The sequence below is a fragment of the Petaurus breviceps genome, unplaced genomic scaffold, assembly GCF_028583685.1.
Source record: "Petaurus breviceps papuanus isolate PSGF00001 unplaced genomic scaffold, PetGlider_PUasm1.0 90564, whole genome shotgun sequence".
NCBI lineage: Eukaryota > Metazoa > Chordata > Mammalia > Diprotodontia > Petauridae > Petaurus > Petaurus breviceps.
The window spans coordinates 188329-201095 of record NW_027187275.1 but is presented as its reverse complement, the minus strand read 5'-3'; the positions used below and the strand labels follow the sequence as shown (position 1 = coordinate 201095).

General features: G+C 40.7%; 1 protein-coding gene across 2 annotated transcripts in view; it reads right to left on the bottom strand.

The window, feature by feature from the left end:
* The window catches only part of ABCD3 (ATP binding cassette subfamily D member 3), a 94742-nt gene extending 83608 nt beyond the window's left edge, over positions 1–11134 (bottom strand). Inside the window, exon 1 of one of the 2 annotated variants that reach the window (XM_069063375.1) lies at positions 10890–11134. In XM_069063375.1, the coding sequence (XP_068919476.1) occupies positions 10890–11026 (137 nt within the window). In that variant the 5' untranslated portion in view covers positions 11027–11134. The remainder of the gene's footprint in view (positions 1–10889) is intronic. The other variant, XM_069063376.1, reaches the window with a different exon arrangement.
* Between the last annotated feature and the right edge of the window lie 1633 nt (positions 11135–12767).

Sequence of the window (12767 nt, the reverse complement as noted above, 5' to 3'; positions counted from 1 at the left end):
ATATTTGTAATCTCTATAGGCATTGTGAATATGGCATTGCTGATACAGTTGGGTAATATGATTCAAGACTAAGGAAACAATTCAAAGGCATATAACAATACTCAGGAGTCTTATATTTTTGTTATGAAAAAGAAAGCTGGAAAGGGCTGGATACAGCAAGCGCTGAACATCCAAAAAGAATGACTCTGTCTGGGTTAGCAACAGAAAATGAGCAGTGACTGATGTGAGAGTCCAGCAATCTGTGTAATAAGGCTGACAAATTAAAGCAGTGGTGAAAATTCACCAATGAAGTAGAAGGGAAAGAAGATTAAAGAGAAGGCACCTCATGTAATTACAGCTCCAAACTAATCTAGTCACATAACATGGCACCTTAGTGAACTATGATTTCATTGATACTTCCTACAAGGCAGATCATCTGTGCCTTCTCATCTCGTGTGACTCTTGTCCATGCCTTCCCATAAATCCTCCACAGGTGGTCAAATCAATGTACTTGAGGGCCTTCCTCTATTTTATTAACATTGTATGAACACCAATGAAGTGCACAGGCTGTCCATCAGTTATCCTTCACTCTCACCACAAGATATTCCCCTTTTCCTGTCATACAGATCTCTGTTTGATCTGTTAAAAAAAAAAAAGATATTTCTTCAACGCTATCATCCTATCTCTTCTTTTTATAACCAAGCTTCAATTTCCTAACTTCCCAGTCACTTTTCTAAGCTACACAATCTGGCTTCTGACCAAATGACTGCTAAGTCCAATGGCCTTCTCTTAGCTCTCATTCTACTTGACCTCTCTGCCCCTTTTTGACACTAAAAACTATTCTCTCAGATATTCTCTGCTCTCTTAGCTTCTGTGATTCTGCTATCGCCCCTCCAACCTGGATGATTGCTCCTTTCAATTGCCTTTCCTGGATCATCATGCAAATCATTCCCCTTCTCCCTCCCCGCCCCCCCTCCCCAAGAATCTTTTTCTCTCCACACTCTCTCCTTTGGTGAACTAATCAACTCCCATGAATTCAACTATTTACTGCTCTCTACTGATGACTCCCAAACCTAGCAAGAATCACTCTTTTGAACTCAAGTTCTAAATCACTAAGTGATTTCAGGATATATCTGCCTGTTTCATGGACATGTAAAATTCAACATGACCAAAAACAACCTTGTTTTCTTTATCCTAAACCCATTTTTCATCCAACCTTCCCTAATTCAGATGAAGGCACCCCCAGTCTTTTAGTCACCCAGGTTTTCAACCATGTTTCCCTTAATTTTTCCCTCACCTTAAATCTTTCACATACAACCCATTTGACGGTCAATCAATAAACATTTATCAAGCATCTAGTATGGGCCAAGCATTATGCTAAGCCCTGGGGATACAATAAGAGATGAAAGCCAGTTCCTATCCTCAAAGAACTTACAATCTAATGGCAGAAGATAACATTCAAAGAAATTTATACAAAGCAAGCTATATATAGGATAAATAGTAAATAATTAAAAGAGGGAAAGCACTGGAATTAAGAAGGATTAAGGAAGGCTTCCTGTATAAAGTGGGATTTCAGTTGGGACTTAAAGGAAGCCAGGGAGGTCAACAGTTGGGAGAGGAGGAGGGAAGCATTCCAGGCCTAGGGGACAGGCAGAAAAAATGTCCAGAGCCAAGAAATGAAATGTCTTGTTTATGGAACAGGCAGGGGGTCAATGTCACTGGATCAAAGAGTACTTACTTGTTGGGGAGTAAGAAGACTGGAAAGGTAGGAGGAGGGCAAGGTTATGCAGGGCTTTGAATGCCCAACAGAGAAGATGACATTGTGTTGACTTCATCAAGCCTTGAGATTCAGTGATTTTTAGTGATTTAAAATCACTAAAAAGATTATGGCTAAGAAACTAATAACTTCATAGGAAAAACCAACTAGACAAAAATGCCTGTTTTTCAGATTACAGAACTGTTCCATTAATGCATACACCTTAGACACTGCAGATGGACAATGAATTGGGCTCAAAATTGAAGAGGAGGAAGAGTTTAGGCTGGAAAATTATAATCTCCAAGCTTTAACCTGAAACAAAATTTAATCTTGTTGAACTGATTACAAATAAAAATGTGCTAAGTATGAAAAAGAGTTTCAAAGTTCTAGGAAAAATCTGATGAAGAAGAGATAAATTGCAGCTTTTCTTTGAGTGGGCTTCTCTCCTCAATCTATATAATAACCTACTCTAATTTCATTCATTAATTTCTCTTTCAAAATTCAGTTCAAATGCCACTTGCTCCATGAAATATTTCCTAAAGTCAGAAGTGATCTCATCTTCAACTAAAACAGCATTATACCTATATCTCTCTTACTAGACTGATCAGAGTATCAGTTGTCTACATACATATCTTATCACCCCTTTCTAGATTTACAATTTAGGAACACATCTGAGAAGCAGTGGAAAATAGAGAAAACAGTATGCCTGAAGCCTGAAGACCTGATTCAGATACTTTCAAGTTATGTGATATAGAGAAATAATTTAACCTTTCTATACATTAGTTTCCTCATCTGGAAAATACTTCTAATTCCTACCTCACAGGATTCTTGTGAAGAAAATAATTTCTTAAACTTAGTAATTCACATTCATATATCTTATGTCTCCCAAATAAAGTGAAGTATAAGTGCACTGCCATGGATGTTCTAGCTATAAACTCTAGATGGAAAAAAGTTGAGGGTTGTAACACCAAAACATTCAGCATAAATACATAAGTTACTCAAATATTTGTAAAAAGGGTAAATTAATAACATTAATTCTCTACTGATCTGACTGTATAACAAGTAATTTAACTTCTCGGATCAAGTTCCTGTCCCTATGCCTACAATTCTCCCTAGATAATAGCAGATACCCTGGAATATTATGAAAATCATAGGTAGAAACAACTTGATTTGAGTTTATCAAATTCATTACCCAAAATTTAATTTACTAAAAGAAAGCAAAACTGTGATTAGTGCTATAACTGTTATTTTAGTCGTTTATTATCTGCAAAACAGGGCTTCTATTTCCTGTCAGAAATGTGGAATACACTGGATTCTCACCTGATGACAAGTAAGTACTAGATTCCTAACTCCTAGAAATGCTGGAGGCAGAAGAGCTCATCTCTTCCCTAGATGTTTCTTCCAGGACCCAGAATGAGCCCTTTCCTAGCAAATACATGCCTGGCAAGATTTCTCCAATACTTTCACTCTGCTCCTTTCCTCTCTGTACATATAAAGGAATCTTATTCCCTAAACTTCTAATATTGTCTCAAGCCATTCTATTCCTTTCTCTTTTCTCTAAGGTTCTTAGATGTATATTTTATGTTTTTTGACATATATGCTACCTAGATTATTTCTAACACTAGAGTGTGTTGTCTTAATGTGAGGTCATGGGAAGAGAATTCTGGGAGTTAAAAGTCCTGAGCTCTCCTCCTAACTCTACTACTTTTCAGCAATGGGTCTTTCTGCTTCAGTCTCTTCCATCTATTGAACAACATACAGTAGAAAGTTCATTGAGTCAAAGGACATGGGAGTGCAAAACTCACCTCAGATAATTTGCTAGAGGCAAACCCCTCAGTTACATAATTATAGGTCTTAAATTACTGAAATACTTTTAAACTCTCAATTACTCACAGAACAAGTTGAAAAGAAACTCAAAATCTAGCTAGTTCAATTCCTACCCAAATAAGCATCTTTCCATTCATTCTACAAAAGCAGTAAGTCATCACCAAAACTGCCTTAAAACTCCAGTGAAGAGAAGCCCGCCATATCCCGGGGTAGCCCATCACTTTAAGACATTAACAACCAAAGCTAACAGTTACAGTTGTTAGAAAATTTATCTTTGCATTTATCCAAAATCTGTCTCTCTACATCTCCTTCTTTTTGACAATCCAGAATGCAAGTATTGGAGTGCATAGGTAGTAAGGAAGTGGAAGAGAGATATACAGTGCAAAGAAATACATAACGTTCATGGAATCAAAACCAAAGTTCTGAGTCTTCTATAAAAGAAAGTGTTTGGGAGTTAATTACTCTGCTCTCCTACCCTCCGATCAAAGGGGAAAGGTAACTGAAGGTGCTGAGGAAGTGTTAAGTATCAAAACTGGATCAATCTGAGATTTCCAGGGATCAGCTTATCCTGCAAAGGGCATGATATTCCTGGGATAGAAACCAAGCAGAACAGCTGATGGAAAAAGTGATGAACTATGAGTGTGTCAAGATTCAGCTGGTGTCACTGGTTCATAGCTCTAGAGCTGAAAGGGACCTCAGAGACTAACTATATCTAACCTTTTCATTTTAGGAACATAAGGAAAGGAAACTGAGGTCCAAGGAGATTTAGTAACTTGTCCATTCAACCATGTTGCTCTTGCTCTATCTATGGAGCCACCTACCTGCCTCCTCCAAACAACCATAGAGGTGGCAAACGGAAGAGCTAGAATTTGAACCTACATCTTGCCTTCAGTGTCAGTATTCTTTCTACTGTACCCAGGTATTGGTTAGCACTGAACAGTCTTTTTATTTACTTTTTTTATTCTTTGTTACAAGACCTCAATCTTGGGGAGAGGGAGGAGAGATATATTTAGAGATATGAAAACTAATCAATGCAATTTCAAGAAATATTTTACTAATGATTTTTGCCTTTATATCACAATAGTTTTAAGTACCTCCTTATCCCATTCAAACTGAAACCTGCCTTGTGACAAAAATGAAAATTAGGGAAATGGATCTGATAGCCTCTAAGGTCCTTCCCAACTCTAAGCCTATGAACTAGTCAAAAATATCTGATGCAATGACCAAAATTTGATAATGTGTCAAATACCCTAAAGCACAAAACAGACTACATTACTCCCATGCTCTATAAACTTCACTGACTCCCTTTTGCCTCCAGGATCAATATATAACCTCCATTGTTTCCCAATTTAAAGCCCTTTGAGACCTGACTCCAACCTACTTTTCCAAGCTTAATTACTGTGTACAGTTGTCACCCCTCTCTCACCCCAAAACTCCTAAAGGACAGAGACTATTCTACTTTTCCTTTTGAATTCCTAGGACTTGGGAACAATGATTGAAATTACTTTGCCTCTCTCAGCATCAGGTTCATCACCTGTCAAGAGGTTAATAATCTTCACAGTATGGTTATGAGGAAAGTCCTTATTAAAGGCAATGGCCTATAATGGAAAAGGCAAGTGGATAGATTTGAAGTAAGGAAGGATATGGATCTGCCTTTAACAGTCATTTACAGGTTAAGTCACAACCTCCCAAAGTCTCAGTTTCCTCATTGTTGGACTAGACATTCTCTAAAGTCCTTTCCAAAGGAGAAGCAAGCTGTATACAGTAGAGATTTCCAATTTCATGTATGATCCTCTTTTTCTGTTCTACTTTGTTATATGGAAATGTCCTTTTTGGTTTTGGGGTTGTTGTGTTTTGGGGGATTTTTTTGGTGCTTGTTAAAGAAAGTAAAATTTTAAATATTTTAAACAACTTAAAATCCTTTCCAACTCTAAGTGCCATGGGTCCCTATAAACTGCTGTGATAACTTATTTGACAAGACTGCAATGAGGATTTAAGATAACATATATGAAAGCACTCTCCACATACTTATTTCATTCCACTTTTCCATGTCTGTCTTGTCTCCCCAACTATATTTTTAAATTACTTAATATTTCATGATCTCGTTTTTAACTGTATCAACTTCATTTCTGAACATCCCCTCCCCAGTAAGCTATCCTTTGTAACAAAAGAATAAAAAAGAAAGAGAAAAAGTTTGGCAAAACTAACCAAACAATGAACTGTATATGAAAGCAGATGTGATACTCCATAGTCCCTCAACTCTGCAAAGAAGTATATTTTCTCATCTATTCTCTGGAAGCATGCTTCATCATTATAATTACAAATCTGGGTTACAAAAAACATTTTAATTACAAAGTATAATTACAATTACATTAAAATTGCAATCAGTCTCAATTATTTTGTTCTTTCCACTTACATTGTTGTAGTCATTGTATAGGTTGCTTTTCTTGGTTCTGCTTACCTCAGTACAGATCAGTTCATATACACTTTCATATACTTCTCTGAATTCTTCATATTCACATTCCCCCTCCTTAGAGGTGTTCAAGCAGAGGCTGGACGACCCACTGTCAGTTATGTAACAATGGGGATTCCTTTCACATATGGGTAAAACTAGATGCCACTGAGATCCCTTCTAACTCTAATTCCATATTTCTGCCAATACATTTTACAGCAACATAATATTCCACTACGTTCAGGTACCACAATTTATTTAGCCATTCTGATGAGCATTTACTTTATCTCTGGTTCTTTGTTACCACAAGAATAATTTATATTGGTTGGAATGGGACCTTTCTTTTCCATCTTTGACCAATCCTGGGGGCATATATCTAGCAGTGGGATCTTTGGATCATAAGAGTATTTTTTTTTAATATGTATTGCAAATTGCTTCCCAGAACTGGTCAGACTAATTCATAGCTCTACCAATAGTGAAGAAGTGTACCTGTCTTTCTTTAGTCCTGCCCCCTCCATCACTGAGTGTTCCCAACTTTGCTCATTTGCTGGGTATGAAGTGAAATCCCCAACTATACCATAAGCCCCTGATGGCAGATAATTGCCCCAGGACACTTACCATAACATCTTGTAAACAGTAAGCCCTCAATAAACATGTGCCTGAGAAAAAGTCTGGCAGCAGGAAGACAAGTGAAAAAGCTACTACAGTAATTTACTAATGAATTAGCAAGGGTTTAGAAGAGGGTAAAGATAGTGAAAATAGTGAAGAAAAGATGAATGAGAATATAAAAATGTAACAGCTGGCAAAATGTAAAGTGGGAAGGTGGGCAAAGTCAAAGATGTCTCCTGGGAAGAAAAGTAGTTCAACTGCTGTAGAGAATCTGTTAAATAGATTTCCAGGGAAAAGATAATGTGCTTGTAGAGTTACACTGAAGACTCAGAATTGAAAGGAACCTGCTTTGTCCAATTCCTTCATTTTAAGACAGTGAAACTGCAGTCCAGAGAAGTGAAATGATTTGCCTATGGTTCACACTACAAGTTGACAAAGCCTGAACCAAAGCTTGGGTCTTGTTATTCCTGAGTCTGTGCTCTTTCCATGATGCCATGAATTTAAGGTGATCCTGACATCTTACTCATATGAGGACATCCTAACAGAAGGAGATGAAAAGCCTAGAGGTTCTTCATAAGATGCAGTTGAAGCCAGGAAAGATTTAGGCCAATGATGTAACCTTTCTGGATCTTAGTTTCCTCACATGTAAAACAAGGAGACTGGACTAAAATATTTCTATAGTACTTTCTAGTTCTAAAACACTAAAGCTCTACAGATGAGTTTTAAGATGGAAAATTGTATAAACAAGAGTGCCAAGTACTGAGCTTTGGGTAATATACACAGGCTGAAGACAGAAGTATGTAGTAAAAAAGGTACAAGAACCAGAAAAGTATCACAGAAGACAAGTCACATTATTTGACTTTTGATTAGCTATTGTGAGATGTTCTAAAACATTTCATCATTTTTATTGAGGAGTTGAGGGATGGAGGTGCCAGAGAAGAAACCCAAGTATTTTGAGATTACATACTTCTGTATCTAATAAGTCCATCCTATTAGAATTTTGCCTTATAATTATTTAATAATTCACAACTGCCATATTATTTGTTCATACTTTATCAATGTTTTCTCCTACAAATTAGGTTCAATGAACCTAAATAAAATACATGAATCTTCCTTTCCTTATGGTAGATTTTGTATAATCCTCCCAAAAAAGTGTCTAAGGGAATAGAACAGAAAATTTCTTCCTCTCATAAAAACTCACAGAGTAAGAATTAAAATGAATGACCCTTAATATTTTATGTCTTCCATATAAAAACATATCTTAAATCCTATCCCTTCTTCAAGGCCCCAATCTAGTCTCACCTCCTTAATTAAGCCTTCCTTGACCACTCATATTGAACTCTCCTGAATTCTATATCTATTATATATATATATTGCTTATTGTCACCTAGTCATAAATTACCTTATTTTCAAACTTTTTTATGTTTGTTTTACTGACATAATTAAGTGTTATGTGCACTTACTGTGCTAAGACATGGGGATAAGGTGTACTTTATAGCAAGGGTGGCAGGGTGGCTGTTTTCAGAAAAAAGAAAGATGCATATATAAGAGATGTTATGTAGATAAAATTGAAAGACCTTGGCAAGAGATTCTATATTGGGGGAGGGGAGTGTAAAAGAGTAAGGAATTAAGGATGATGCCTAGTGTGGGAGACTGAGTGACTGAGAGGATGGTGGTCCCCTGAAGAATAATAATAAAGTTAAGAAGAAGGAAGGGCTTGGGGGAGAAAGATAATGAGTTCAGTTTTAGGCATGTTGACTCTAAGACACAGACAGATCATCAGGTGAAAATGTCCAAAAGGCAAATGATACCATATACCTTACATATTTTGTGTAGCTTTCTTATCAAGTAGTTATGAGATAAAGTTATGAGTTAAAAAAACAAATACTCGTTGGATTGAATATGTTGCTTTGCCTTCACCAAAAGAAATCTTTTTGAATAAATGGAAAAAAAGTACTGAAGCACTTAGTGTATAATATTGTGCTAAGTGGGTACTAAAGTAAACACAACTTTAAATAAGACAAGGTACTTTCCCTTACAGAGCTTACAGGTTAGTAGAAAAGACTCTATATGGGTGCCAACTTCCAGTCCACTCATTTTCTAATGGTATGATTGGAGTATTAAACTTAAACAAAAAACTGTTTTCACCTTACTTTTACAAGAGCTCATCTCTAGAGGCTTCTGGTGTCTAATATGTTTAACTGCCTAGAATGAGGAAAGGCTTGACTACTGGCCTTCTTTTTTGATTAACCTTTACATATATCTAATTAGTGATTCCCAAAGAGATTCATAAGGACAGTTAAATATAAGCACTCCACCTATTAAATTGGCAATTTTTACAAGCTATAACACTAAAGATTCATTTATCTTAGCAGGTTACAGAGAAGTAATTAAAACAATTTAGACCAGTACACCTATAAAGCATTACAAAGGAGTCCTGGCATTGCAGAAAGAGCAGACCAAAAAGACATGAGTTCAAGTGCTGCCTCTGACTCTAACTTCTCAGTGCTCTAGGTAACCCCCTAAGACTTTAAGTTGCAGAAAAGGTAAAGACCTTCATTGGTAGAGGGAGTTTCCTCATGCAAGAGTTATTTCTACAAATGAAATCACAGGTCCTGTTCCATCCCTATAAAGCTGATTTGATCATTTCATTTCCTCTACAAAAATATCATTTTAAAATCTTTATCAAGTCTATAAATATTTTGAGGAATAAAAGTCATTTGTTTTGTTTCTTTTTTTTAATTCCCAATTTTATCTATGACCTACAAATCTCTTCATTTCCATTCAACAGATGATGAAGCAGTGATTTCTTATTCAAATATATCCACCAGAATCCAATTCAATTTCAAAATGCTTTGCATAATTTGTAATAAAAGGATTTTCATTTGTGAGTGATTTTAACAAAAATGATATCATGCTAGTGTTAAGTTATTTTCCAATCAAATATTTAAAATTTTCATGCAGGCCTATCTAGTTCTGTTATCTACTCTTTAAACATTAATGCATTTATTCTATTCACTTAAGCAGTACTCTTGGAGAGAATATTAATACAAAGTCATATTATATTTTAATTTGAGCATTTCTTTAATTGATAACTTTCTAGGTGAGGAACAGAAGTTTCATAAGGTGGAGAATTGCTTTATCTAAAGAACTACGGTGCCTAACAAAAGAGTTGTCAGGCTTTTCCCACTTTCAAACATGCTTGTTTTAATGTAAAAATTTCCCACTAAACTAAGTCTTCAGGCAATTCGGAGCTATTTCCTATGGGAAACTACAGTTAATAGCATAGAACTGAACAGCTCTTAAGGTCTCTAGTTTCATCCACATTTCTTCCAGTTGAATAAAACTTAATTTCTTCTTACTTCAGAATTTAGTGGTGGCAGTTTTAATGAAATAAAGTAACTGAAAAAAAAAAAGCCACCGGAATATTAAGAGGAAGGCATAGGGCATTTGGACAGTAACTTCAACAAAAACCCAGTTATCTGAGGACAGAAAAATACTCAGTGCTCCTAGCATGCTCCTTCCCACTGCTCTTCTTCAGGATCACGGGGACCCCCGAATCCCTCTCCTCCAGTTTCCCTAATCCTAAAAACTGGGGCTCCATCTCCCCGCTGAAGTAGAGGACAGAGCCCTGCAACTGGCACCTGGCCGGGAAGAAGCAGATGTCACCTTTCACCTGCTGAGCGGGAGAAGCTGTTAGGAACCTCGGGAAGGCGACAGGCTTTCAATCAAGTTCTTAGATCAGAGATTCGGCCGGTCTCGATGACAAGTCACCGGCCAAGTCCGCCAATCACTGCCCAACAAGACTTTGCCAAGTGGGTGTAAGAGTTTTAAGACTCGCCCTGCTCCTGGATGCCTTTATGCAGACCCCTGACCATCCCGGGGCTCAGGGCAGCCACCGCGGCGGGGTCCCCACCAGCGCCAGGTGCTGCACCCACCCACGGGGAGGGCGAACAGGGAGAGTCCAAACACGCCCTGCAAAGTTGGGGCAAGGGAAAGGGCCGCGAGCGCGGAGGGGGAGGGGGACGCGGGCACTCGCGCACGAGGGAAGGGGAGGAGCACCGGGTAGGGGAGGTCAAGGGAGGACACCCCTATCCAGCCCCCGAATCCCACAGGCCCGCGGGGTGCGGGACCGGTCAAGCGGGTTCAGACTGGTCCCGGCAGCGGGCTAGGGGGGACCCCGGCAGGACCCCGGAGCGTGTGCTCGAGGCGCGGGGGTGCGCCAGGCGGACTCTCGAGGAGGAGGGGGCGGCGGGTCCCGCTTACCCGTGCTGCGGGCCTCCAGCACGGGAGGCGGCGGCGGCAGCGGCGCGACGCCGCTTATGAAGCAAACAGAGCACTAGGAAGGCGGCCCCGGCCAGCGAGGAGTTCCGCGCCGTCAGGTACTTGCTGTAGGCCGCCATAGCACGGAACGAGCCGGGGACGGGAACTGGGACGCGCGCCCACTGCTGCGACTGCCCAAGCCGAGGAGGCGCGGGGGAGGCTGGGAAGCCTGGATAGAGCTGGGGGGGAGGGGGGAGGAGGGCGGAGGGCAGTGCCCCGCGAGGGCCCGCCCCTCGCCTAGCCTCGCGCGCGGCCCCGCGCCCGCCTTGGCCACGCCCCCATCCTGCTTGTAGCTGCTGGAAGCTCTAGCCTCGCGTGCTGCCCCGCCCCTCACCCATTTTGGCCACGCCCCCGTCCTGCTTGTAGCAGCTGGGAAGCCCTAGCCTGGCGCGCTGCCCCGCCCCGCGCCCGCCTTGGCCACGCCCTCACGTGGGCTCGCTTCCTGGGAAGACCTCGCCTCGCCCTCTATGCGCCCACCTCTCTCCCTGGCTTGCTGACGGTAGCGGGCTGAACTTGAACCCCTCCTATACGAACGTCCTCTCCCCACCTTCCTGACACTCCCTTCCAACTCCGCAGGCGTTCTAGAGAACTGGAAAAGCATGCATGGGCTGAGAGTGCCTTACCTACCCACGCTGACCCCCCCCACACACACACACACACCCACCTGTACCAGCCCCAGCTATGGTCCCACACACCGCGAGGAAGAGGTTAAAAGGACGCTGGTCAGCCTTGTGGTCTCGTAAGACCCCCTCTACAAATTTGCGTGCGGAGGAGCGTGGGCTCCCGGCGTGCATGCAAAGGTAACCAAGGTGCCTTGTTGTTTTCCCTGGCCCTCTTCCAAGAAACACCTAAGGCTTCGCGGATAGTGCATTGCGTTCTTTGTCCCAGCAACTTCCGAAAGAGGCTGTTGTTTTTAACATATGGGAAGGGGCTGGGGGGAAAGAGGATAGTGGAGAGCAGGCATAGGAAAATAAATAGTGCATCACACTTCATCCAGTCCACAAAGGACTACATACTTAGGGAGCGTGACAGTTTTGACGCTGGCAAGAATGTAGTACAAAGGTCACGCCTTTGCTTTACCACACCTCTCCAGTCTTGCTAAATGAAGCCTCGGGGTGATTTGCTTGGCGCTGGTCCTAGCGCCCAGAAGCAAGATGGAACGAGAAGGGAAATTTTTGTCACCCCAAACCCTCCGAGTTATGCAGACCTGGAGGAGCGGTCATCGAGGCAAAAAATAAAGCAATTCTAAATAGACATGATATAAGAGTTGGAGCGGGCTGAGAGGGTGGATGAGTGGGTCTGAATGACCAAAGAGCTGACCTAAGCAGGAACCAGAGCTATGGAGCAGTAAGGGACAGAGATGTGGTGGAGCCACCTAGACTATGCCCTTCAGTGGTACCTACCTACAGGGTTTGTGATTATGTTGATAGAACCGTTGCCAATGAAGAACAGCACCTTCTGAAACTTTAAAGAGGCATTGAGAGTTAAGTGACTTGCTCAGGGTCATGAGGGCAAGATGTATACAAGAGGCAGGACTTTAATTCGGGTCTCCCTGGCTCCAAAAATGGCTTTTCTGGATACTGCTTTTCTTGATAGTTAGACAGGGAGTTTTTGCTACAGTGTGAAACTAAGACAAGCTCAGACTTCTTGGTAGAGCCATAGAATGGAGTGATTTCAGGTGATGAGACAGTGGTACATATCTATGGTAAGATTTAACCATTATGCTCACCATATTTGAACTCCATTGTCAGTTGACCCTGCCTGTAACTACCCAGCTGTGACGTTTATGCCCATATATATCTTCCTGCTTCTAGTAAAGAA